Source organism: Lissotriton helveticus, chromosome 6, assembly GCF_964261635.1.
Source record: "Lissotriton helveticus chromosome 6, aLisHel1.1, whole genome shotgun sequence".
Taxonomy (NCBI): domain Eukaryota; kingdom Metazoa; phylum Chordata; class Amphibia; order Caudata; family Salamandridae; genus Lissotriton; species Lissotriton helveticus.
The window spans coordinates 1,768,868,630-1,768,893,865 of NC_136067.1; the positions used below are offsets into that span (position 1 = coordinate 1,768,868,630).

At 47.7% G+C, this 25,236-nt stretch overlaps 1 protein-coding gene across 1 annotated transcript in view; it reads right to left on the minus strand.

Moving 5' to 3' along the window:
- The window catches only part of TTC7A (tetratricopeptide repeat domain 7A), a 1,530,821-nt gene that overhangs the window by 1,350,493 nt on the left and 155,092 nt on the right, over positions 1–25,236 (minus strand). The window contains exon 3 of the mRNA XM_078649658.1: positions 13,797–13,965. Coding sequence (XP_078505784.1) covers positions 13,797–13,965 — 169 coding nt within the window. The remainder of the gene's footprint in view (positions 1–13,796; positions 13,966–25,236) is intronic.

The window sequence follows — 25,236 nt, forward strand, 5'->3', positions numbered from 1 at the left end:
CTCTGTTAATCATCAATTTATGCCCCCCGTGATGATTAGTTCACCCGGCCACCCTGCTTCTTGCTCAGTGCAGTTCGCCAGTAACCCATGCCCCCACAGGGCGATCTCCCATGGTTTACACTGTTTGTTCTTTGTCTGAGTATGTCCGGGAGGGGGGGCGGGGTAGGGGAATCTCAACCTAATTGGGGGTTGGAGTGGGTGGAGGGGTGGGTAGGGTATTATGTAAGTTGAGTTGTAAGTTTAAAGCCACTGCACAGTCACTAACTTTATCTTCTTCACTATGCACACTGAGACACAGCCCTGACTGCACTGCATGACAGATAAGCTTATACAACAGTGCCTCATTCAGTTCAAATAACACACCAATAATGGCCGCCTGTGGTACTTACACTATATTTCAGATCACACCAAATGACACAGGCCTCGTTCTTAACATAGAATACACGTGGTTTGAACAATCACAGAAAGGCGAGACTAAGGCGAGACTAACACACGCCTATCTGATCAGACACAAGATTGACATATGCTTCCGTCATCCGTCGCAACATAGGCTGGACTACCACCGACTCGTATGTTGACCCTGAAGGCCGCTACATATTGCTAAAAGGTACACTGCATACAACTCCAATGACCTTAGCCGCTGTATACGACCCTAACACTGATGACCCTGCTCTATTTGAAGCTATATGGTCAAAGATCACATTTCTGGGGGAGGACACAATTGTCTGGGGGCTGAAGTTAATGCTGTTATGCAGGAGTCCTTAGATCGAGCGGGGATATCCTGGCAACTACACCCTAAAGCTACTGGCGCACTCAATTCCATAACTCAAGGATACGGGCTAATAGATACATGGCGCGCCTGGCACCCAGGCATACGAGAGGGCACATGCATCTCCTCTTGCCACAACACATGGTCCAGGCTTGACTACTAGTTAGTCTCACAGGATATAGCATCCTGGACCACCAGCATCAAGCACACACCGTGCACACTGTCTGATCATGCCCCGGTCCAGCTTACCCGGATTATACCACTGACTGAGCCGCACACCTTCAGCTGGCGCTTGCCACCACATTCACTACGTGAGACTGTATTTAGAGAGGAGGTGTGCGAGGAGCTCTTGCAATACTTCGCCATAAATGAAAAGTCTGTTGATTCCCCTTCCACGCTATGGTAAGACTTTAAAACAGTAGTGTGTGGCACATGCATAGCCAAACAATCTGGGATATTAAAATCTATCAGATCCACCCTGGAGAAGATAGAGAGGGAAATACAACAAGCGGAGACATTATACTTTCAAAGAGGCCTGTAGGAGCACCTAGCCACTATCCGTGAAAATATTTCCGAATATTATGAAGAAGCAATATGTGAAAACAAATTTCCTAGGTAAATATGCCAGAGTTTGCAGCTACGGGGAGGGCGATCGCCCTGGTAGAGCCTTAACTTGCACACTCAACCAACAATGCCCTTCCTCCTATACGCGCTGTACGTCGGCATCCTATACGCGCTGTACGTTGGCATCCCCGAGTACCAACTGAGAAGACTCCAGCTGATACAAAATCAAGCTGCTCGCCTGATCTACCACCAGCCAAAAGATCAGCATGTCCGCCCACTCCTAAAGAGTCTTCATTGGCTGCCGGTATCCGCCCGCTGTAAATTTAAGTTAGGCTGCACTATCTTCAAGTCCCTTTCTGGTCTAGGTCCCTCCTTTATTTCTTCCCTTCTCCATTCTTATACCCCGTCCCGCAACTTACGTTCATCCCAAATGGCCCTGTTATCCGTCCCCAGGTTCAAGAGGAAAAAACACGGGGGCCTGAGGTTCTCTCTTCTGGCTCCATCCCTCTGGAACTCCCTTCCACTCTCCCTTAGACTTGCACCTTCATACTCTGGTTTCAGATCACTCCTTAAAACCTTCCTCTTCACTATCTCATACCCTTAGATTCTGTTTCACATCCTTTTTCACCACGCTCCAGCACAGCGCCAAGAAACCTAATGGTGTTAGCCGCGCTCTACAAATCAATTTAACATAACATAACATAACATATATCACTGAGCTACTAGACGATGACTCGTGTCTGTCTGCCACCATAGATAGATTGAGGAGGTTCTACAAATCCCTTTATACCACAAACCAGGACTGCCTAAACATGGAGCTGCAAACCTATCTAGAATCCATCGAGTTGGTCTGGATAAGCAACTCTGAACGCGAATAACTTGATGTGCCATTTACAACAGAAGACATCACCCAGGTTATTAACAGTTTGCCTGGTGACAAGGCACCAGATCTGGACAGCCTACCAGCTTCATTCTATGAAGCATATGCCACTGAACTCACCCCCTACTTGTTGGCGGTGTATCAGGAAACCCTTGAAATAGGCCACCTTCCCCCAACGATGCGCAACAATTTTAAAGGTGGATAAACCAGCGAATAAATGTGATTCTTATCGCCCACTTTCCCTTATTAACATGGACGCAAAGATACTGGCCAAACAGATAGCCAACAGATTCCAGCCGCTTCTCCTTCTCGTCGCAAGACCAGATCAATCCGGTTTAACACCGGGCAGATCTACCTCGCACAACCTGCGCACCTTCTTCTCAATCCTCCATCAACTAGATCTGAACCTTCCTGCGCTCTCTGCGTTTTTAGATGCAACTAAGGCATTCGACTCCCTTGAGTGGCCATTCCTCCTTACTATACTCCCCAGGATTGGCATAAGCCCAAACTTTCTGAAGATCATTCAATTTCTTTACACTAACCCGACTGTCAAACTCAAAGTTAACGACCTGATATCGGACCCGTTCCACATATCACGAGGCACCAGACAGGGGTGCCACCTTTCCCCTCTATTATTTGCGATAGCGATGGAAATCCTCACGGCCAGCATGTGTCAACATCACACAGCCAGGGGACTAGGCCTATCAGACAGAGGACTGATAATATCTATGTAAGCTGACGCCATCAAAATATACATACTCGGGCCCGAAACTAACCTCAATCCAGTGCTGCACGAAATTCTCCTATTCGGAGGCATTTCAGGCATTCAGGTTAATTGGTCCAAATCGGCGCTCCTCGTCTTAACACCGGCCCCAATTGAGCTGGATTTTCCCCTCACCTGGGTGAATGAAGCGGTCAAATATCTGGGGATATGGCTCTCCAGAGAGCTGGCGCATGAACTACGGTCGGCTTATCATCTGGCTTGAAAGCAAAATTGCCATCTGGGCCAAACTGCTGCTATCTTTAGCCAGTAGGATAGCAATTGCTAAAATTAAAATGTTGCCCAAGTTCCAGTACCGGTTTGCCAACATTCCCCTCCCTCTTACACAGGCCTTCTTCAAGCGACTGCGCTCCCTTCCTATACACCACGTCTGGGCGGGTAAACAACCACGCATCTCATGGGAGGTCCTGACACTGCCATTAGCACAGGGAGACCTTGGGGCACCGGACTTTGAACTCTACGCATTAAGCACACAGGCTCAATGTCTCCATTACTAGACCCCATTCCATTTCAACCCCATGTTGCAATGGAAAAAGACATCGCTTTTCCAGCACCGCTGCCAGCCGCCAACTATTACACCTAAAAAAGAAGAAATGTAGAAATAAATACAGTGGAGACGCCGGACTGGGCATGGGAGGGCCTTAGACACAGTGCGCATATTCCATTACTATATGCTTCATCAATGCCACTAGCTCACCACCCCAGCTTTCCCCCACTGCATGATGCTGACTCTATCCAAAGAGCCAGTCAGATGTAATGTAATGTAAATGTAATGTAAATATAATGTAAATATAATGTAAATGTAAATTGATTCTTGTATGGCGCACACTCACCCGCAAGGGTCTTAAGGCGCTTGTACGAATACCGCTGTGGAACCCATCCTGGCTTTCCCTGTGAGGTGTCCACTCCTGGGCACCCCCAAGGTGGAGGCCAGGCATCCTTAGCGTTGTGGGGGCCGTTGTGGAGATTAAGCAAGCTATTGCCCAGAGTTGCAGAGTGGGACTCCATGATTGGAATAGGCACCGAGGCGAGAATTATCAGGTCAGTGGAATTTTTGAGCCCAAGACCCGCCGAGGCGGGGAATTGAACCCTGGTCCCGGGCTAGACCTCTGCATCAGGGTCTGCCGCTCTAACCATTGACCCACACTTCTCCACAAGATGGGGTTGTCCATCTTTGCTGACCTTTATCCAGACAATGAGTTCTAAATTAGGTCACAAAACCCAGATGGCACGTGCACTCCCATCCTAGAATTGTTGCTCTACTACTAACTCAGAGCAAACTGCCAGCAAATACACATCTCATTCCCCTCCGCACCTCCCCCGCTGACTTCACTGGAAAACATACTCAAGTCAAGTCAAGTCAAATGATTTATATAGCGCGCTACATACCCAAAGGGTCTGAAGGCGCTTGAAGAAGGGTGGGGAATTACTTGTCGAATATCCAAGTTTTAAGTTGCTTTCTGAATGCTAGGTGGTTCTGAGTGAGACGAAGGTGAGTGGGGAGTGAGTTCCAGGTTTTAGCTGCCAGGTAGGAGAAGGATCTACCTCCCATGGTGGTTTTGTTGATGCGAGGTACGGTAGCAAGGGCTTGGTTGGAGGATCGTAGCTGGCGGGAGGGGGTGTAGAAGGAAATTCGTGTGTTGAGGCATTCGGGTCCAAGTTCGTAAAGTGCTTATACTAACAAATCCATTGCCCAAGAAGCTGATCACAAGCATTTCTAATACTACACAACGCACCACCCAGATCATAACACCAAATGCACTTGCACAATGGACAGCACATCTTGACCCACCACCTACTGAGAAACAATGGGCCTTCTGCTGCGCTCAACTTAAGCACCTCTCTCCCAACTACGAGCTTACGTTAATTCATTATAAATACTTACATAGGCTATATTGTACACCCCTACAGTTATATAAAATAGGCCTGAGACCTGATGCCTCATGCTGGCACTGCACAGATACACAGGCTTCTTTCCTACACTTAGCATGGCTCTGCAGCCCAATTTCACAATTCTGGGACAGGGTATTTCACATAATTTTAATGAAGTGACTGGTTTCCAACTTGCCCGCACTCCACTGACAGCTCTGCTGGGTCATGCCCCGCCTGTCAGCCATGATGCTCCTCCTAGCCAAGCGCTGCATTGCAATACATTGGGGATCATCAGGTACGCCCAAAGTGAACGTGTGGATACAAGACATTACCTATTGTTAAGAGATGCTTACTGGGTACTGGGAGCTGATGCCTACCGCGGCAAGACCTAAGGACATATGGGCTCCGTTCGTGGCATGGGCTGCTGCACATAAAGAAGAACCTGCTCATACACCGCCAGAGCAAATACGCCCACAACTTCACACAACCATATAGTCGACACTTCACCAACCGATCAAATCACTGCAAGACATGGATACATGCTCAACGCTTCACAACAAATCTGGCTCCAGAGGCCTAGCCAGGCCTGCAAATGGCAGAGGCTTGTCATTACAATTGAATGCCCAATGTTAAACAATTTCTCCAACATAGCTTAGAGAAGAAAAGTAATAATAAATGTAAACCCCTCAATGTCTAGCTCTTTCCCCAGCGTAGCTTAGGTTGGAGAGGAAATAGTAAATGTAAACCCCTCAATGTCCAACACTTTCGACAGTGTAGCTTAGGTTGGATAGGGAACAGTACATTTTAACCATTCATGTCCAACACTTCCCCCGTACTGCTTAGATTACATTGTGAATAGTACATCTGAACGACTCAATGTCCACCCAGTAAATCTTCGATTAGAGTGAGAAAAGCAAATCTGAGCCCATAAATTTCCAACACTTTTCCCAACGTGGCAATGATAGGAGTTTTGAGTTATACCTGTTTAGTTGAAGTTTTTATATGGAGTTAATAGAAGTGGAAGTCATATCTTTTTAGGTCATTTGTATATGTGGCTTGTTTTGTGGTTCTGTTTGTGACTAATAGTTTTCACACATAAAAAGTACAGATCATAACACACATAGTTAACATATAGTTTGTATTAAAATTGAAAATCTACACATTTTATGTTTATTTTAGACATCTGTGGGGGAATGTGTTTTGTGTTAGTTATATTTTAATTCCATAGACTTCTATTGCTGTTTAGTCTATTCTTTATTTCTATTACAACACTATTTTTTTTACCATGTCTACATGAATTTAGTCTTTTTTTCCGTACTTCAAGTTGGGATCAGACAGAGTAGGAGGAGATTGAGCTTTTCAACTTGTATCCTGAAAGTAATCTAGGAGTGGAGTTAGTTTTCTTCATTTTCTTTGTATAATTTTAAATCTATTAGTAAGGTGTAATGTATTGCCTCTTTTGAGTGGGACAAAAGCTAGTGCAAATATATATATATTTTTTTTTATTGCGAAGTGCTATTCAATACCTGAGGCAGGTTTATTTAGGTGATGCCATGTGTCTCTGTTATAATGGAGAAAGCACCCTAGTATTTGACTGTTTGGATATACTTTGCGTATTGTGGTATCATATGGAACTCAAAATCCATGATTATTTTAGTGGGGGCATTAATACTACAGTTTTATTTTATTAGATTTACAATTGCTAAGTATGTGTTTGGCTGCTTAATATGTAATAGAATGAATAACAATGGTATGTTAAGCTCAGACAGTTGCCCATGGATAACATAGTTGCTAGAAACGTGGTGGGCATGTTATGAAGGTACCATCCATTAGCCACATATTCATACGTTTTAATGTTTAAAGGTTTTGTTCTTTAGCAAAGTTTAAAATAAATTTTTTATTATTTCAATATTTGGATTTTCATATAATAGGAAATTCTCTCAGGCTGAGTAGGTAGAAGGTTGGTGAGAATGTCTATTTCTGCAAAGGTTTTAGAGTTTGGTTTAACTATTTTGTCAGAGCACCTTTTCCAGATAAGTTTTTTTCCCGTAGCTACGTTCTTTGCGGTTACGTTCTTTGCTATAGGTATAGCTTATATATGAAAGGAAGGGTTTTCCTTATTAGGAAACAGTGCATCTTGCTACATTAGCATGTTGCACCCTGTGTTAGATTTAAAAATATATAAAGAAATGTATGTTTCCTGTTTAGTGTGTCTAATTTGGGTGTAGGCCCAAGGTTAGCGAAAATGTTTGCTTCTATTGGTCTGTTTTGTTGGTTGCTTTAATTTGCTAGTGTTATGTTTGGATGTACACTAATTGGTATGCATTTGTTTATTGCTGTATTAAAAGGGTGTCTGTTATTTTTTTTAATTGTATTTATACGTATAATTATGATTTTTTTCTTTAAAAATTATGGTGAATCAATATTTATATGGTGTGTACTTATAAATATTGGAGTCTTAATATTCTGTTTTTCTGTACTTTTATTCTCAATATGGTTATTTTTTAATATTCTTATAACAATATTTTATCATTTTGCATATGATCAATATATTTTCAATGTTTTGGCCTATGATATTGTGAAATCGATATTTGTATATGGTGATATTTCTATTGTCGATACTCCATAGTACAATTGATGTTCAAGAAACAATTCAAACTGGATCAATATCAGCATTCCAAACGCTCATAGTGATGCTTTAGGAATTTACATTTACCCAATTAGTTGTCTAATTATATGCCCACTATGTCAATATCAACTAATACCAAGCACACTTGGATAATTGCCCTCCTTGACCTATTCCTCCTTGCACATACCATGCTCATGACCTTATCTTGTTGCCCACTGCATAGCTCAACCCCATGCAAGACACGGTATAATTTCTTGAATATACTTCTCATTCTTAAAGAACAAGTTACTTATCTTCGGTAATGATATATCTGTAAGAAACATAGGCTACTTATAGATTCCTTACCTTAGAATTATCCCCAGATGTCAGACTGGATCCGGAAAGTTTTTCCGTCAGCAGAACCCGTGCGGGTCAGACAGTGGCGTTGGTCGACTCCGCGTTCATCGTCGGCATCGTGGTTGCCGGGATGACATTGCAGTAGCTACTTAGACGCTGCCTTTGCGCGCTGACGTCAGTTCTGTACACAACTTTTCACACCAGAGCGCAAAGCCATGAAAGACACTGACCACTGGTGCATAAAACTAGGGCCCTGAAAGGAAATCCTTAACCCTAGAAGTCAGTTCGCAGAACGGGGAGGATGGATGGGGCGGTAAGAAATCTATATCTAACCTAGTTTCCTACAGATATAGCATTACCGAAGGTAAGTAACTTGTTCATCGGAAAAAACCTGTTAGTTATAGATTCCTTACCTTAGAATAGATACCCCAGCAATACTAACCCCGGAGGTGGGTCTGCGAACTAAGTTCACACCAGAAAGCCCTGGAGAACAGAACAGCCAAAGAAGCTGCCTCTCCGGACTTGGCTGTCCAGGCAGTAGTGTTTGGTGAACATGTGATGCGATGCCCACGTGGGTGCCTGACAGATGTCATTTAGGGGGACTCCTCATCCCAAAGTAGTAGTAGATGCCATCGCCCTGGTGGAATGGGCGCGAAGCCCCACTGGAGCCTCCTTCTTTGCCAAAGAATAGCAGGCTTTGATGCACAGAACGACCCACCTGGAGATGGTCTGTTTTTGCATGTCCCGATCTTTCTTAGCGCCCACGTAACCAACAAAGAGCTGGTCTTCAACCCTTAATTGTTTGGTGCGATCCAAGTAGAAGGAAAGAGCACATTTTTGATCCAGACGGTGGAGCCTCTCTTCCTCTTTGTAAGGAGGCGGAAAGAAGGTAGGTAAAGTGATGGTTTGGCCAATGTGAAAAGAAGTGACCACCTTTGGAAGAAAGGAAGGTTGACTTCTGAGGATGACCTTGTCCGGATGAACAGCCAGAAAGGGAGGCTTGGAATAAAGAGCTTGTAGCTCACTAACCCTGCGTGCAGAGGTGATGGCCACCAGAAAGGCAGTTTTCAAAGTTAAAAGCCTAAGAGGACAGTTATGTGGTGGCTCAAAGGGAGTGCACATCAGATAAGTAAGAACCAAGTTCAAGTCCCACTGAGGCATTATGAAGGGAACAGGAGGAAAAAGATTAGTAATGCCCTTAAGGAATCTATTTACAACAGGGGACTTGAAAAGAAAGGCTGATCAGGAAGCCTAATGAAGGCTGAAATGCCCGAGAGGTAGCCCTTAAGAGTGCCCGGAGCAGAGCCCTGCTGGGCTAAAGAAAGAAGGAACAAGAGAACCTCAGAAAGATGGGCGGAAAGGGGATCCACAGCCTTTGCTGTGCACCATGCCACTAATTTGTTCCATCTGCAGGCGTATACCGTCTTAGTGGAGGGACACCTGGCTGCCAAGATAACATCGCAGATTTCGGGAGGCAAGTCAAATGACGTCAACTGCCGGCGCTCAATCTCCACACAAGCTGGGGGAGGTTGGGCAGGTTCGGGTGGAGGACTGTCCCCTGCTGCTGCGACAGAAGATGCTCCCGAAGAGGCAGTCGGGGGATCGATGGCCATGTTGAGTAGCTCGGGATACCAGACTCTTCGTGCCCAATCCGGAGCCACAAGAATGACTTGGGCCCGGTCGCGCCTGATCTTCTTCAGCACTCTGGGTAGAAGTGGTATAGGTGGAAAGGCGCATAGAAGACTGCAACTCCACTCACAACGAAAAGCGTCGCCTAGCGAGCGCCGTCATGGAATTCCCAACGCACAGAACTGCTGACATTGCACGTTCTCTTTGGTGACGAATAGATCTAACCATAGCGCTCCCCACTGTTGAAAGAGGCCTTGCACCACCTACGAGTGAAGACGCCAATCGTGATCCATCATGCACCTGCAGCTGAGTTCGTCCACACTGGTATTCAGAGAAACTGCCAGGTGTTCAACCACCAAGGAAATGCTCTGATGTTCCAGCCATGTCCAGAGACAGAGAGCCTCTTGACATAGGGTCCACTACCCCACCCTGCCCTGTTTGTTGAAGTACCACATGGTGGTGGTGTTGTCCGTGAACACCTGCACTACTCTTCCCCGGACAAAGGAAAGGAATGCCTTGAGTGCAAGACTAATCGCCCGAAGCTCCAGAAGGTTGATATGGAGCCCGGACTCCGCTGGAGACCAGAGGCCTTTGATCTCCACCTCTTCCATGTGGCCGCCCCATCCCAGAAGTGATGCATCGGTCACCACTGTGAACTCTGGTTGAGGAAGGGAGAGGGATCTGCGGTCGACCCAATCCTGGTTTGTGAGCCACCACTGCAGTTGTCGTGCAGTGCCCACCAAGATCTGGACATAATCGGACAGGTTCCCCCCATGCTGTGCCCACTGGAACTTCAGGTCCCACTGCAGAGCCTGTATATGCCATTTGGCATGATCCACCAGCAGGATGCAGGAGGCCATGAGGTCCCGCAGCCGCAGGGTGATCCTGACCGAAATCCAGGATAAGGGCTGAAAGATCGGAATCCTAGCCTGAATATCCCAGACTCGCTGCTCGGGAGGATAGACCCGAAACGAAGTTGTGTCCAGAACCACTCTGATGAAGAGGAGCTTCTGAGAGGGAGTCAGTTGTGAATTTGGCACATTGATGGAGAACCCCAGTGAATGCAGGAGGTCGGCCGTATTCTGGTGGTGGGAGATGACTGCCTGGAGCGAGCCTGCCTTCAATAGCCAGTCGTCGAGATAGGGGAAGACTGGAACCCCTGATCTGCGCAGATGAGCTACGACCACCACCATCACTTTCGTGAACACCCGAGAGGCGCTGGTAAGGCCAAAGGGGAGTACGGTAAACTGAAAGTGCTCATGGCCTACGGTGAAACCCAGGTAACGCCGGTGGGCCGGCAGGACGGGATGTGAAAATAAGCATCCTGCAAGTCCAAGCCAACATCCAGTCTCCAGGGTCGAGGGCAGACAAGACCTGAGCCAGGGTCAACATTTTGAACTTCTCCTTCCGGAGGAAGCAGTAGATATCCCTGAGATCCAAGATAGGACGCAGGCCCTTGTCCTTCTTGGACACCAGAAAGTAGTGGGAATAGCAACCACAACCTACTTCTGGGGCAGGAACACGCTCAAGGGCTCCGTTGGCCAAGAGAGTCATAACTTTCTGTTGGAGAAGGGCCAGGAGATCCCCCGACATGCAATGGTACTGGGGTGGCATGGCTGGAGGGATAGTCTCAAAGGGGAGGGAGTAGCCCGTTCGGACTATCTGCAAAACCCACCTGTCCGATGTGATGGTGCACCAGTGGAAGAGGTGATGGCAAATCCTGCCGCCCACTGGCATTTAATGGGCCTGAAAGGTTGGACTAGGAGGGTTTGGAGGCTGCTCCAGAGAGGGCAGTGGTGGGCTGGCCCACCCGCTGGCCACCAGAACCACCTCGGTGGTTTGCACGACCCCAACCGCGCTGAGGTTGAACAGCTTGCGCCGGCCTGTGGCTTGGATAGGAACATGTTGGGGCATCCCTTCCATGGGTGAAAAGCACACCATGCAGGCGTGCTTGGTGGAGAGGCCCGAGGACTTGCCGTAGCCCGAGAGTCCTTGAAGCGCTCACCGAGCCGAGTCACCGAGCAGGCGATGGCCATCAAAGGAAGTGTCCATCAAAGTGTTCTGGACATCCCCAGAAAAGCCAGTCGATCTCAACCAAGCCTGACGGTGAAGCGCCACTGACGTTGAAATGGTTCTACCCAGTGAGTCAGCAGTGTCCAGTCCACAGCGACGGTAAACTTTGCTGCATCTCTCCTCTCTGCAATAGCACAGGAGAGTATGGACTGGGCCTCCTCCGGACACTGAGGCAGCACTTATGCCATGGCATCCTACACAGAGTGGGAATAGAGGCCCAACAGCTGACTCTCCTGGCTGCCAAACTAGCTGAAAATGGCCAGGGTGGAACGCAGGCACAAAACTACCTATTGATGCCGGATCCATATTCACATCGGAGTGGAAGCCGGGCTCCACGCCGGCGGGAGGTCCAGCCGGCACCGGATGGGGACGTGGTGCTGGTGGAACCTGTGCCGGTGGAGGTGTAACGAGGTCGACCGGCGTCGATCCAGATCCGGGCCTGGATCCAAGGGGGCCCTGCGGTGCTGGTACCGGAGCCGCTGGCATCGAAGGCCTAGGGCCCCCGGCCGAGTCTGTGGGGCCCAAATGCGCCCCGGCTGAGTCAGGCTGCCTAAAGATGGCATGCATTACTTCGTAGAGCTGACAAAGCTGGGCATGGGTCGCTCCCGGTACCGGAAAGGCTGGAGTTGACCCTGTAGGCTCCGCATGCTGAGCCACGGGGTGGCACCATCTGCACTCTTTGCCGTGTAAGCTGACAGGCAATGGTATGTCAAACTGCGATGATGCTTCTTCGACTTCTTATGCTTCTCCTTACCTGACCCGAGTGCGAAGCCTTAGATGAGGAGTGATTATGGCTCCGCGATCGGTCCCTCGACCTCCCACGCGTATGGGACCTCAAACGACGCAGAGCAGACTGCCGGGCCTCGAGTAGCTTGCGGAACCACTCCCACAAAGACTTCGGGCCATGATTCGGCAGTCTGAGCATGACTTGGGGTCATGCTCGCGCTCCAGGGTGCAGATCCGTCACCGACATCAGTCGGGTACAAGAACCGCAGGCCTTGAAGCCGGGCATCCCTCGTGCACCAGGAGTCGATGGAGACTCAAAAACGAAGTTGACAAAAGTCACCAAAAAGTCAGTCAAATAGTGACTGGGGGTACAGCTCTCACCCGGATTTGCGCTTGCTGGCGTGGAAAAAGAAAGAATTGACATCAGTGCACGAGGGCGACGTCTGAGTAGCTGCCGCAACATGATCCCGGCAACCACAGTGCCAATGACGAACGCAGAGCCAACTGACGCCACCTTTTGGGGAGCAGGGGTACTGCTGAGTAAAAACTTTCCAGATCCAGTCTGATGCCTGGGGGTAATTCTAAGGTAAGGAATCTATAACTAATTGTTTCTTTCAGAAATGTAAACAAGGAGGTCCAACGTAGATCCAAGATGGATGGGCCCGTGGCAGATTCTCGGAATAGCCACATGTAATGTAAATCTCTTGCTTTTTGGCGTTGTATGACGGACCCACGTATGTGATTACTTCGCATGCCTTAACAACGCAGTCTTTACCACAACCTCATCTTTACCACACATGCATTTACCACGCGTGCCTTTACAACAAATTTCATTGTAACGGCATGCTAGGTAAAGGTAAATGAGTGATAAAGGTTACACACCAGTCTCCCGCCCTGAGCCCTAAATGCCAACTCCCAGCCTTAAAAACGACCCCGATCCCACCTCTGCCTAAACACATACTCATCAAGTCGCAGGCAGAAAGCAGGAAGTACGTGCAGGAAGTCTGCAAGTCGAGAACGTTGACTTCCTTTACCACCTTTACATTGAAAATCATTGTAACGGTATTCGTGGCAAAGAAATATGCGTGCTAAAGGCTTATGCGTGGCAAAGGCAAGCATGGTAATGTTTGCGTTCTTACAGCACAGTTGGTTCTGAACATGTTGTTAATGCCGTTCCCCCGTTTTAGAATCAGAACATTCGCATTTACCTTATGTAACTATCCAGAAAATGCAGAAAGTACACAAGCCTCTTGGATCCGTGTCGGACATCGCTGGTAGTGATCAATCCATAACTCAACACGTTAAAGTTATATAACCTGCACAATGCAAGGTTGCATTTACTTGGAACTTCACAGTCAATTAATACGTATACACTTGAGGTCAATAAAAATAATATTAAGTCTTCCCTTTCATCGCAATACCATGCACCATATTTATAAAGAATTAGGCACTTGAAGAAACACAATATGTGTACTAAATTATTTTATTCAAGCAAAACACATAATTTTTACCACTTTAAACAATAAGTAGTTTTTACCTTTAATGACAAAGGCTTCAGTTACGAGGCGCATCCGGTACAGGGGCTCATCTTCAACAGAAATGTCATCAATCCCTGCTCGAGCATACATGCTGGTCGCATCTCTGTAGCTTCCCTCAATGTAATGCAACTTTCCTAATATCAGCATGGCTTCGGTAAGATATTTAGGCTGGAACAATAACAGAAAGATAAATCAGAATTACATTGCTTTTAATTCTTGTGAAACTACCAAAACAATCCTGCAAAATTTCACATCACGGTAATCCATGGTCATAATACAAGGATATACATATATATATATATATTCACAATAGTTCGAAATCAACTCGGCATCCGCTCCCGCTGATAACGAAATTTGAAAAAAGCCACAAACTCGGTGCTCTCGTTTCCAGTGCGTTTATTTCGTGAGTATATATATATATATACACACTGAAACTAATTCAAAGTCAGACTACAGACCAACTATTGAACGTGACAGACTGGGAAACTTCTGTTATATCTCATACTGTAAGACACAGATGAGATCTCGACATTGAAGGTGACTGAGGTACCCTCATACATCTGCTCATTCGACATCACGCAGGGCTTTCTCAAGGTTAGAAGTTTCTAAGGTTGAAATAAAAAAAGAAATGTGCTATTATTGTGCTATTAGTCCCCGCCTAATGCAGTGAGCATGACTGTAAATCATTCTGTCTCTATTCAGATGTGCTCTGGCAACATCTGAGACCTCAGGCCTTGAGAAGGCCCTACGCAGACATGGCATATTAGGTGAAACGGGTGTTGGCTGAACTTTCTAATGTTCCACTTCAAGACTGTTAGAAGCAGAAAGCAAAAGGTGAATGGACTCCAGCCTAACAAACCTTATGTATTATGTGCTAGAAGAATTATTCTGATCTTGATTAATGTTGCCATTATAAAATTCAGAGATGGAGGAGGAGCTTCGCGCGCATCCGAGATGGCCGCGTGAGCACAGGGCTCCCGAGGACCCTCGCTGCCTCCCGCATTTATCCTGGACAATATCCTGATTTGATGGAAGATCATTGAAGACACAACCCGGCTGATGTACTAGCAGGTTTTTGGGTCGAAATCGGACGCAGGGTCCCCGAGTTTTGCCGTCTTGAAATTTGCGGCCTTCTCCATGGAACATCCTGGACCTTGAGTTGTGGCTGTGCCCATGTCGTAATTTAACAACAACGGCTTGAGGGGATCAGACCACAGCCTCACTTCACTTTCGGTTTCGTTTCTCCGGCGCGCTGCCCCATATCTGCGGTGTGTCTGTTGATCGGACGAGCTCAGACGCCAGCTCATTGAGCTCCGAGCTGGCGACTGTTTGGCTGTGGACTCCGTTGGCTCAACTTTGCCTCCTGTATTCTTGTGTGTGAATTTTACGGAGCCATTTGGACCAGATCCCAAGCCTCCCTCCGGGGCACCCGACTCGCCATGACGGGCAAGCCTGAGGGTGAGAAACGGAAAGTCAAGACCACTATCCGTGGCGGTTCAACCCAGACGAATGTCATGGATCGCTATACACTCTCTAAGGGATCCCCTGGTAGCGCACCTAAGACTCGGGAAGAGGCTGTCGACGATCCTACTGTATTGGCGGACTTAACGCTACAGGACGTGATGGGCGCCATTGCTGGTATCCAGTCTTCTATTGGCCAACAGTATGAAGCCTTGGCTCTGAAGTTGGACACGGTGGCTATTGATGTTAACCTCATTCGAACTGACCTGGCCAAGACGAATGAAAAGGTGAAGTCATTGGACCTCAAGACATCCAGCCTTACCACGGATGTGTCCGACTTGCAAACAGAAGTGCGCAACCTTCGATCTGCTAATGACTTTTTTGCTCGTCGCTTGGAGGATTTTGAAGGCCGTGCACGGCACAATAACGTGCGTATTATTGGTGTCCCGGAAGATTCTAGTTCCCTTGCCACTGATCTTCGAGTGGAGGACCTCATTCTTAATCATCTTGCACCCAAGGGCCTGAGCAAATTCTTTGCCATCGAACATGCGCACAGAGTGCCAAGGGGACAGGCGAAGCCCGGTTTTCCCCCCCGTCCGATTATTGCACAGATCTTCAACTTTAGAGATCGCGACGCCATTTTGCAGGTGGCACGGACAAGTGGCCCTACGCAGTTTGAGAACGCTGCTGTGAACTTTTATCCGGACTTTTCCCAATCGGTCCAGAAACAACGTATGGGATTTCAAGGTGTGAAACGGCGACTAAGAGACATGGAACTAAAATATGCTATGTTATTCCCGGCCCGACTACGGGTTGAATATGACAATCGAACATTCTTCTTTGTCAGGCCTGAGGAAGCGAGTGATTGGTTGGACACTTTGCCGGCTCGCCGTGCTGGCCTGGAACATGCTGGTGGTGCTGAAGGGGGACTGATGGACCGAGAATGACTATGGTGCCTGTGTCCGGAACACTACTCAACGTGACCAGCTGAGGCTCACTGACTTTTTTGATCATTCCATTCGTATCTTGGGAGGGCGCGGGGATGGCGGAACCCTTTCCTCTTCTGGGGTTTTCTTTGTGTAGATTAGTTCTTTGTTTGTAATTGTTAGGGCGACAGGCACACTGCAAATTGGGGTGGCTTTTGAGTCGGTGCAGGGGTGCAGGGTGGGGGGGAGTTGTGTTGGGAACCTTGGGGGGAGGGAGGGATATGTTCTGGGATTGTTCGTTTTCTCTTTTTCAAGGCAAGGTACTTTCATTATTTTTGACACTGGTGTGGTGCTCGTTTTGCGATGGGAGTTCATTGTGGATCTAGATGGGGGTAGAGGGTTGAGGGTATTATGCTGGAATGTGAATGGGTTGGGGGATCGCATAAAGAGAGGGGTGGTTATGCAGCTGTTGCGGCGCCTTTCGCCTGATGTCATTCTGCTACAAGAGACACACTTGGTAGGAAACACTTGTCACGCTCTTAATAGACGGGGTTATCGTCTTGCTGCCCATTCTGGATTCACGTCTAGTTCTAGAGGAGTGGGTATTCTGCTTAGGGTTTCCCTCCCCCTTGAGGTTGATGATGTGATCCTTGACTCCAGGGGTCGATATGTTGCACTTGTCGGGCGGTGGGAGGGAAAGCCAGTCTCGTTGGTGTCGGTTTATGTCCCCCCGGGCTTACAATCCACGACCTTTACGGACCTGGGGCGGATGGTTCTGGGCCTCCCGGAGGGTGTTTTGATACTGGGTGGAGATTTCAACTCCGTCATCTCTGGCAGGATGGACCGCTATCCCCCCCGAGATCTTCCTGCTACGCAATCCTGGTTGGGTGACTTCTTGGACACATTGGGACTCGTAGACTGTTGGAGACTAATGCATCCAGAGCAAACACAGTTTACTTTCCATTCGGGAGCTCATGGTAGTCTCTCTAGGTTGGATTATATCCCGATACCTGCGGCACTGTCCCCCTCGTTTGGAGAGATTAGACACTTGGCCCGGGGTATATCGGACCATTCCCCTATTTGGTTTCATTTTACTCTTAGCATCGGGGCCGAAGGCAGGGTGGCTCCGATTAACCCCTGGTATCTCCTCAACCCTAAGACTCGCGCTGTATTGATTAAATCATTTGATCTGTATTTTGCTGAGAATGCTGGCTCTGTATCCTCGCCTGTCTCGTTGTGGGAAGCTTTTAAGACTGTGATCAGGGGACAGGCATTGTCTTTGGTGGGGTGTGCCAAGAAATGTAAGACTGAGGCAGTTGTTCAACTGGAGACTGAAATCACAGACCTGGAGACTGCATTGGAGCGGGAGGTGTCTCGAGAAGCGTTACATGTCCTTCGCCTTAAACAACTAGAATATAAAACTTTGGTTACAGATGCGGCAAAGACAATGAGTAGGGATCAGCAGGGTCGGCTCTATGATGTGGGTGATAAAGCAGGAAAATTGATTGCCTGGCTGGATAGAAGGGAGAGAGCAAATCAAGTGGTTCCGGTGATTGAGACATGCAGTGGTGTGAGCGTGACTGATCCTGTTGAAATTGTTGAATGCTTTGCTGATTATTTTCGAGAAGTCTATACCTCGGTGTCCGACAGGCCCGAGGAGGATTCGCGATTGTTGTACAGCACTTCCATGTTTGTCGAAATCGGATCGTGACTGTTTGGATGCCACGCCCTTGGTGGATGAGGTGGCTCTCGCGCTGCGCTCCCTTTGTTCCGGAAAGGCTCTGGGCCCCAATGGCCTTCCTGTGGAACTGTATAAGTTACGCCCTGATACTTTAGCTCGCTATCTCCGTGATATGTTTTTGGCTGCGCGAGATAATGGCTCCCTCCCTAGAGATCAGCGTCTTGCGACCATTGTGCTGATCCATAAGGAGGGTAAACCACGAGATCGCTGCTCATCCTATAGACCCATTTCGCTCTTAAATGCGGAGCCCAAGATCCTTGCCAAACTGCTTGCTAATCGTCTGATTACGGTTGTTAGCGACCTGATTCATCCGGATCAATCGGGTTTTATTCCGCACCGTAACACGGCATTAAATTTGCGACGTCTGCATGGTGTTCTCGCGAGGGCCCCGACGCTGCGTGAACCAGCCATCTTGGCGTCCTTGGACGCCACGATGGCCTTTGATACAATCGAGTGGTCTTATCTCTGGGCGGTACTCGCCAAGTTTGGATTCGGCTCGGGTTTTATTGGTTGGGTCAAACTCCTGTATGAAACGCCACTGGCACAGGTGGTGGTTAATGGCCGCGTGTCCGTGCCTTTTACTCTTGGGAGGGGCACGCGACAAGGTTGTCCGTTGTCCCCGCTCCTCTTTGCTTTGGCGTTGGAGCCTCTTGCCGCTTGGTTACAGTGGGAACCTTCGATGAAGGGTATACGCTGGACGCCGGAATTTGAGGATCGCATTTCCTTATACGCGGATGATATTTTATTGTATCTTACATCTCCCCAAAAATCGCTCAACGTATTGTTTGACGTACTTAACTCCTTCGGGAAGAACTCGGGTCTTATCATTAATTGGTCGAAATCCTACATTTATGTACTTGCGGGTGATGTCCCTTGCTTGCCCTTGGGCTGTCCCATCCAGTTGTCGCAGTCCGGCTTTAAGTACTTGGGTGTGTTTATCTCGATGGATCCGGCGGTTCGCTACGAACGTAATTTGCTCCCCCCGCTCCAACGGTTACGCTCCGATGTGGTGCGTTGGCGTAAATTACCGTTATCTCCCCTAGGGCGTGCGGCCCTTTTTAAGATGATGTCCTTACCGAGGTTCCTATATGCCCTCCAGAATAGTTTTGATGTCATCCCGTCGAAATATTTTCGGGAAGTAGAATCGTTGCAGAGGCAACTGATTTGGGACGGACGTTCCCGCATAGCTCTTCCGAAATTGACACTTCCCTGGTATGATGGCGGTATAGCGCTCCCGGATATTCGCAGGTATTATTGGGCTTCCCACCTTGCTGCCATCAACCACGGGATGTATGGCCCGGCGTTGAATCCAGCATTTGAAATGGATAAGTGGCTGCTCCCGGGTGGTGATTACTACAGGGCACTCTATTCGGGAACCTCCCGTTCACAACTCACGGGACCTACCGCTATAGCCGTGCGGGTATGGCATAGCGCAACGACGGCTATGGGCTGGAGTGATAAATTAACTGGTGCGACACCGCTCTATGCCTCTGCGAAGCTGGGTGGCCTATGGAGGACGAAGGGATTTGATAAGTGGGACATGATCGGTATTGGTAAAGTGCGTGATCTCTGGGTTAAAGGAAGGGTTAAGGCCTTCTCGGATCTGCAAACAGAGTATAAGCTGAGTGACAGGGAAAGATTTCGTTATATCCAGGTACGTCATGCTCTGAACTCTGTGTTGCCAGTGGGTAGTGATATTCCGGATTCCTCCCCCCTCGAAGATCGTATTCTAGATGGTTATGTGCCAGATAGTACTATCTCACTGTTCTACAAAAAAATGATTAATGACCGATCGAGTCTGCTCGATCGCCTCCGTGAGGCCTGGATTGCTGACGGTATTGAACTGGATGACGAGGACTGGCAGTCTGCGATCTCCTCTCCCAAGGAGGTGGCGATTCCGGCCCGCCTCCGTCTGGTCCAACTCAAGATCCTCCACAGAATCTATGTCACTGGTCCTCGTCTGATTCATATGGGCTACTCCACGGATGGCATGTGTCGGCGTGGGTGTGGTCTTCTTGGCACCTATCTCCATATCATATGGGAATGCCCTGAGGTGGTGCGATTTTGGAAACGTATACATGAGATTATGGATGAAGTTACGGGTGTTGTGATGATGCCGGAAGCCCGACAATGTTTATTGAATGTATGGGGTCCAAATGACTATGACGTATCGCAGCTTCGGTGGGTGACTCTGGCCAATATGGTTGCGAAGAGGGATATTGCTCAGTTGTGGGGATCCCTAAGGCCGCCTACAGTGACTGCTTGGAAAGAGAGTCTGGACTGGTGCATGTTTCGAGAGAAAACAGTGTATGTTGCAAGAGGCAGGCCCAAAAAATGGGGGAAGATTTGGAACCCTTGGAACTCATACCGTGGAGATATTTGTACGCCCCCGCTCACCGCTATTCCGAGTCCTTCCCAGTCGCCCTGACCTACATTCCTTCTAGCTGTGGTATATTGTGCTGTTCATATGCAATTCTACCTCTGCCTCCCTCCCCTCATCTGTATTCAAAGACTCTTTTCTCCTGCTATTATGTACCTCCCGTCCTCCTTGAGCGCAGACCTAATGGCTGTATTATTACTGTAATGCCTTGCTTGTTTGTTTGATGTTTTGTTTCTTTGTGTTTCAAATAATAAAAAGTTTAAAAAAAAAAAAAATCAGAGAAGCACATACTCAACACCAATAGCATCTTTCTTAAAGTATATTGAGCTTGGCCCTCTTGGCAGGTGCATCCTCAAACATTTTGCCTTAACCTGCCATTTTTTTTTAAACCCGTTTTTGCTTTAGGGCTTTGCACACTTTACCAGTACTAACCATTGCTAAAGTGCTTGTGTCCTCCTTCAAACATGGAAAATTGGTTTACACCCAATTGCCAAATTTAATTTACTTATAACTAACTCTTGTAAAGTGGTAGCAGTGGTAACAAGCAGCCAGTAAATGAAATGCTACTAGTGGACCTGCAATACTCATTCTTCCGCCCACTTAGATAGCCCTTGAAAACATGTCTTAGGCCTGTCATTACAGTCTTTGTGTGCAACTTTATACCGCCATTTCAATCTGGCAAAATAAAGCCTTTCCCAGGTCTAAACCTTCCTTTTTAATACATTTAAGTCACCCCTAGGGTAGGCTTAACAGCCCATAGCGCCAGATGCATTGTGTTTAAAAAGTTGAATATGTACTTTTCAGTTTTACATGTCCTGGTAGTAAAAAACAACTACATTCATTTTTCATTATAGCAAGGCCTACGTCTCCCAGAGAATAACATTGGGTTACCTTATTACATTTATTAAGTGATATCTTTTGTGTGGGGACAGATTGGAATGCCATGTTTGGTGACTGAGGAATTTAAAAGCCTTTTCAAAACATTCACCCCAGTCAAGAGACCTGGGTTAAATCCATCATTCTTTTGCTCTTCATGCCACTGGAGTCAATCTATCTTTGCTGATGAGGGGTGAAACCCCGAAACGGCTCCTTGGACGCTTGCTTCCTGTCCAGGGAGGACCTGGCCTGGCAGTTCAGGCTGGACTGTTCCCATTGGGTGCAGGGTTGAGACTGAATTGCATATGGCTGGGTTCAAACTGGAATGGCAGGGGTAGCAAAATAACAATGGAGTTTTGCCCAGATCTCTGAACTGGGGTGAATGTATGACACTGTTCTGCATTCTCTACATCAATTGTTTTTTGCATTTGTCAGTCGAGTGGGACGGGTATTCCCAGACGTGGGTCCCGTGCTATCCATGCCACTGGAGTCAAGCTATCTTTGCTGATGAGGTGAAACCCCGAAACCGGTCCTAGGATGCTTGTTTCCAGTCCAGGGAGGACCAGGCCTGGCAGGTCGGTTGCACTGTTCCCATTGGGTGCAGGCTCATGGCTAATTTGCATATGGTTGGGTTCAAACCGGAATGGCAGAGGGAGCAAAAAACAATAGATTTAGGCCTAGATCTACGTACTGGGGTTAATGTATGACTTTTTTCAGCATTCTGTTCATCAATTGTTATTTTTGCACTTTTAGAAAGTTGGCATTTCTTGTCCTAACCATTTAGGGGTCCATTAGGATGGCGGGCGGACTTAATCCGCCCGCTTTCCCATCGGTAATCGGTAATCGGGACCACCCGCCATAAGGGTGGGGGTCCGCGGGGGGGTATTAGGATGCGTCCGCCACTGTGGCGGGCGCATCCTGTATTTTTAACATTGTGGCGGGCGGTGCTCTCAGCACCGCCCGCCACAATGCTAAAAATGCACTTTTACATTTGCATAAACAAAGCAGTAGGCACCGCGCCCTGCCTGCCGCTTTGTTCATGCAAATGCAGGGGGGTACCACAGGTACCCCCCGTGTGCACACCCCACCTCTCCTTCACTCTGGGGGCCCGCTGGGGGCCCCCAGAGTGAAGACCGCATGCACGCCAGCCAGGCGGGGGCAATCCGCCCGACATCCTAATGGGCCCCTTAGTGTCTCCAACCTGTTACATGGTCACATCATTAGGTGTAGTTGGCTGTTGGCCTTTGTGTATCTCTCCCAGAAAGAATCACAATAGAGGGTATTGGTGTTGGGTTGGGGGGTGTTGCCGTCACCTACCACAATTGCAATTTAAAGGAGCTGGCCCACCTCACACACACAGGACTTCACACTAGCCTATTGTGACCCTAGACAGACAGGGACCAGGGCGGGGAGGCAGGAAACTTCAGACACCTCTGTAGGGAGAAACTCCAAGAGATTTACCACATCAAAGTTCGCCCGTTATAAAAAGAGTACCCCCCAAACCCACTCTTCACTATTCTCCTGCATGTGTGGATACTTCATAAGAAGGAGAACATATAGCCCTCCTGCTCAAGGCCTGTTCTGATTGGCGAGAAGGAATACTGGACCTACAACCTTCAATCCCACACTGAAATTACTCAAAGGGTTGGCTGACTGACCTCTTGTTCTGAGCTACAGGGAACTAGTAACTTCTAGAGGACTCTCTGCAACTGCTCAGATGGCATGCTGCAAATAGACTTGCCTAGATCCTCAGATACCTGCCTGAGCCTTCTGTACTCTGCTGGAGTAGGTCCTGATCCCAAAGAGGTGCTTTCCAGGTCCTGGGTCCTTGGTTTGGCATCAGTTGAGAGCTCTTCCTCGAAGAAAATGAGAAATGCTGAACATTTGGATCTGTGTGACTACGAATGGGCCCTTTCGCACTAAGATCTTGTCACCCATCAGCATAAAGCTCCACTGAACCTGACTTTTCGTGCTAATACGACAACCAGCGACAAACACCAGTGACTACCAGTAACACAAGATCTACACTCTGCGCTCCAGCATCGACAGTCCCTGGTGACTGCCAAAGTGGATCTCCAGCAATAAAATCCCCGCAAAGCCCGATAGGATCATCACACTACAGCGACAAACATCCACAATGTCCGGCCTGCTCTTTGTGCTACAGCGACAACCATCTGCGTCACTCGCCCTGCTCCTTGCGGCCTCCTTCACCGCAAATGGTACTCTTCACAATCGACTTTAGAAGGTAACTTTTTCAGCTGGTCTAACCTGGTTCCTATATCTTGCCTATGCTCTATCGCGATCTGCATGAACGTGTGGCTTTCACTTGGTCTCGCATGACCAGATAGCCGAGAGAGGCGCTTTGTGCTTTTAAAGCATTGACTACCAGCGGCAACCGGCAAGCAAATCTCCATAAATGACAGTCCGCAATGCCAGACAGGATCTTCACGCTACAGCGATGACCATCCGCAACACCTGGCCTGCTCTTCAACCTACAGCAATGACCATCTGCAACACTTTCCCACCTCCTTGCGACCTCCTCCACTGCAAATGTAACTCTTCGCAGTGGACTTTAGAAGGTAACTTTTTCCAATGCTCTATCACGGTTGGCCTGACCTTGTGACTTTCACTTGGTCGTGATAGCCAGCTAGCAGCAACCAGATAGCTGCGAGTGACGCTTTGTGCTTTTAGGCACTATACTTACCTGAAACCTTTAAAAACTACCTATCTCTGGTTCTAATTATCGGAAATGTTGCTGTTGTGCTGTCAAGTACTTTATTCAATCTTACTTTAGTTTTCTAAATTAGTGTGGGATTGTTCTGTTTTCTCTTTATTACTGTTCTTTTTATGACTTGTGTGGATCACCCTGACAAGGACTGTGTCTGTTGCTTTGGAAGAGCTCACATCCCCCCCAGCCAACAACCCAAATTCTCACATTGGTGATTTTCGCATCCAACCCGGTCTTTCCTCATGCTGTTACTGAAGTTGCCCCATTGGTGATTTTGAACATAAATGACGTTTTGCAACTGTTTTCACACTCCTGCTGATATGGGATTTGAGTTTGTAAAAGCCCTTTCACACTCCAGCTGATATTGCAGTTATTTCATTAACTCATGGTGCTGGTGCCATGCAACAACGCAAGATTAGGGGATCAAAAATACTGCACAGACATAAGAGGCACAGAAACAAAACCCAAATAGCCTATGCACATTTATGCTTGCCCTTGTTTTGTGTGTTAGCATATTATGCACTGGCTTTGCCAATTCTTGTTTTCAAAACCTCCCTGGGACTTTATTTACTAGCTATTTTTCTTTTAAATGCAACACTGTATTGTGTTTCTTAAGAAATCCACTGTACAGCTGCTTGTCATTATTGTGTGCATATTCAACCTGGGAGCGCGTTATTTATTCTCTACGTGAAAGAAATGCCATGATGTCATGTCACTCCAATCAAACAGCCAGATTCATCAAAGGAAAATCGGATCGCAAAGGGCCAGATTCTGCGAATCTGGCCCTTTGCGAGCGCTTTTTTTTGCATTTGGGATTCATCATACCAAATGCAAAAATCGCTAATTTAGAAATCGCTAAATTGCGATTAATTGCATTTAAGGAATCTTAATTTGAGATTCATTAAATGCAATTCATGAACCATTTAAAATGTGCGAAATCGCAATCTGGGTCCGCTATTTACCGCGAAGTCTGACTTCGTGGTAAATAGCGAAAACTTAGAAAAATGCACTTTAGTGCATTTTTAGGTCTCGCCTGTCGATGCGCATGCGCATCGAGCTTGCGAGACTATGAGGGCTTAAACAGTCTTTAACCAACTTGCAAGGAATCGTGGCGATTCCTTGCAGTGCCCGTGAAATTCAAGCTCAATGCGCATGCGCATTGAGCTTAAAAGCGCGTGCACATGCCCCCAGCCGCCTGCCTTGCACGTATTTTCCCTCAGGCGCACTCCTCCCACACCCCCGCTCCGCCCCCTCCCCTGCCTGCCGTGTCGCATTTCTTCAGTTCCCTCAGCCGCACTCCAGGCCCCTGCTGCTTTCACACCCTCTC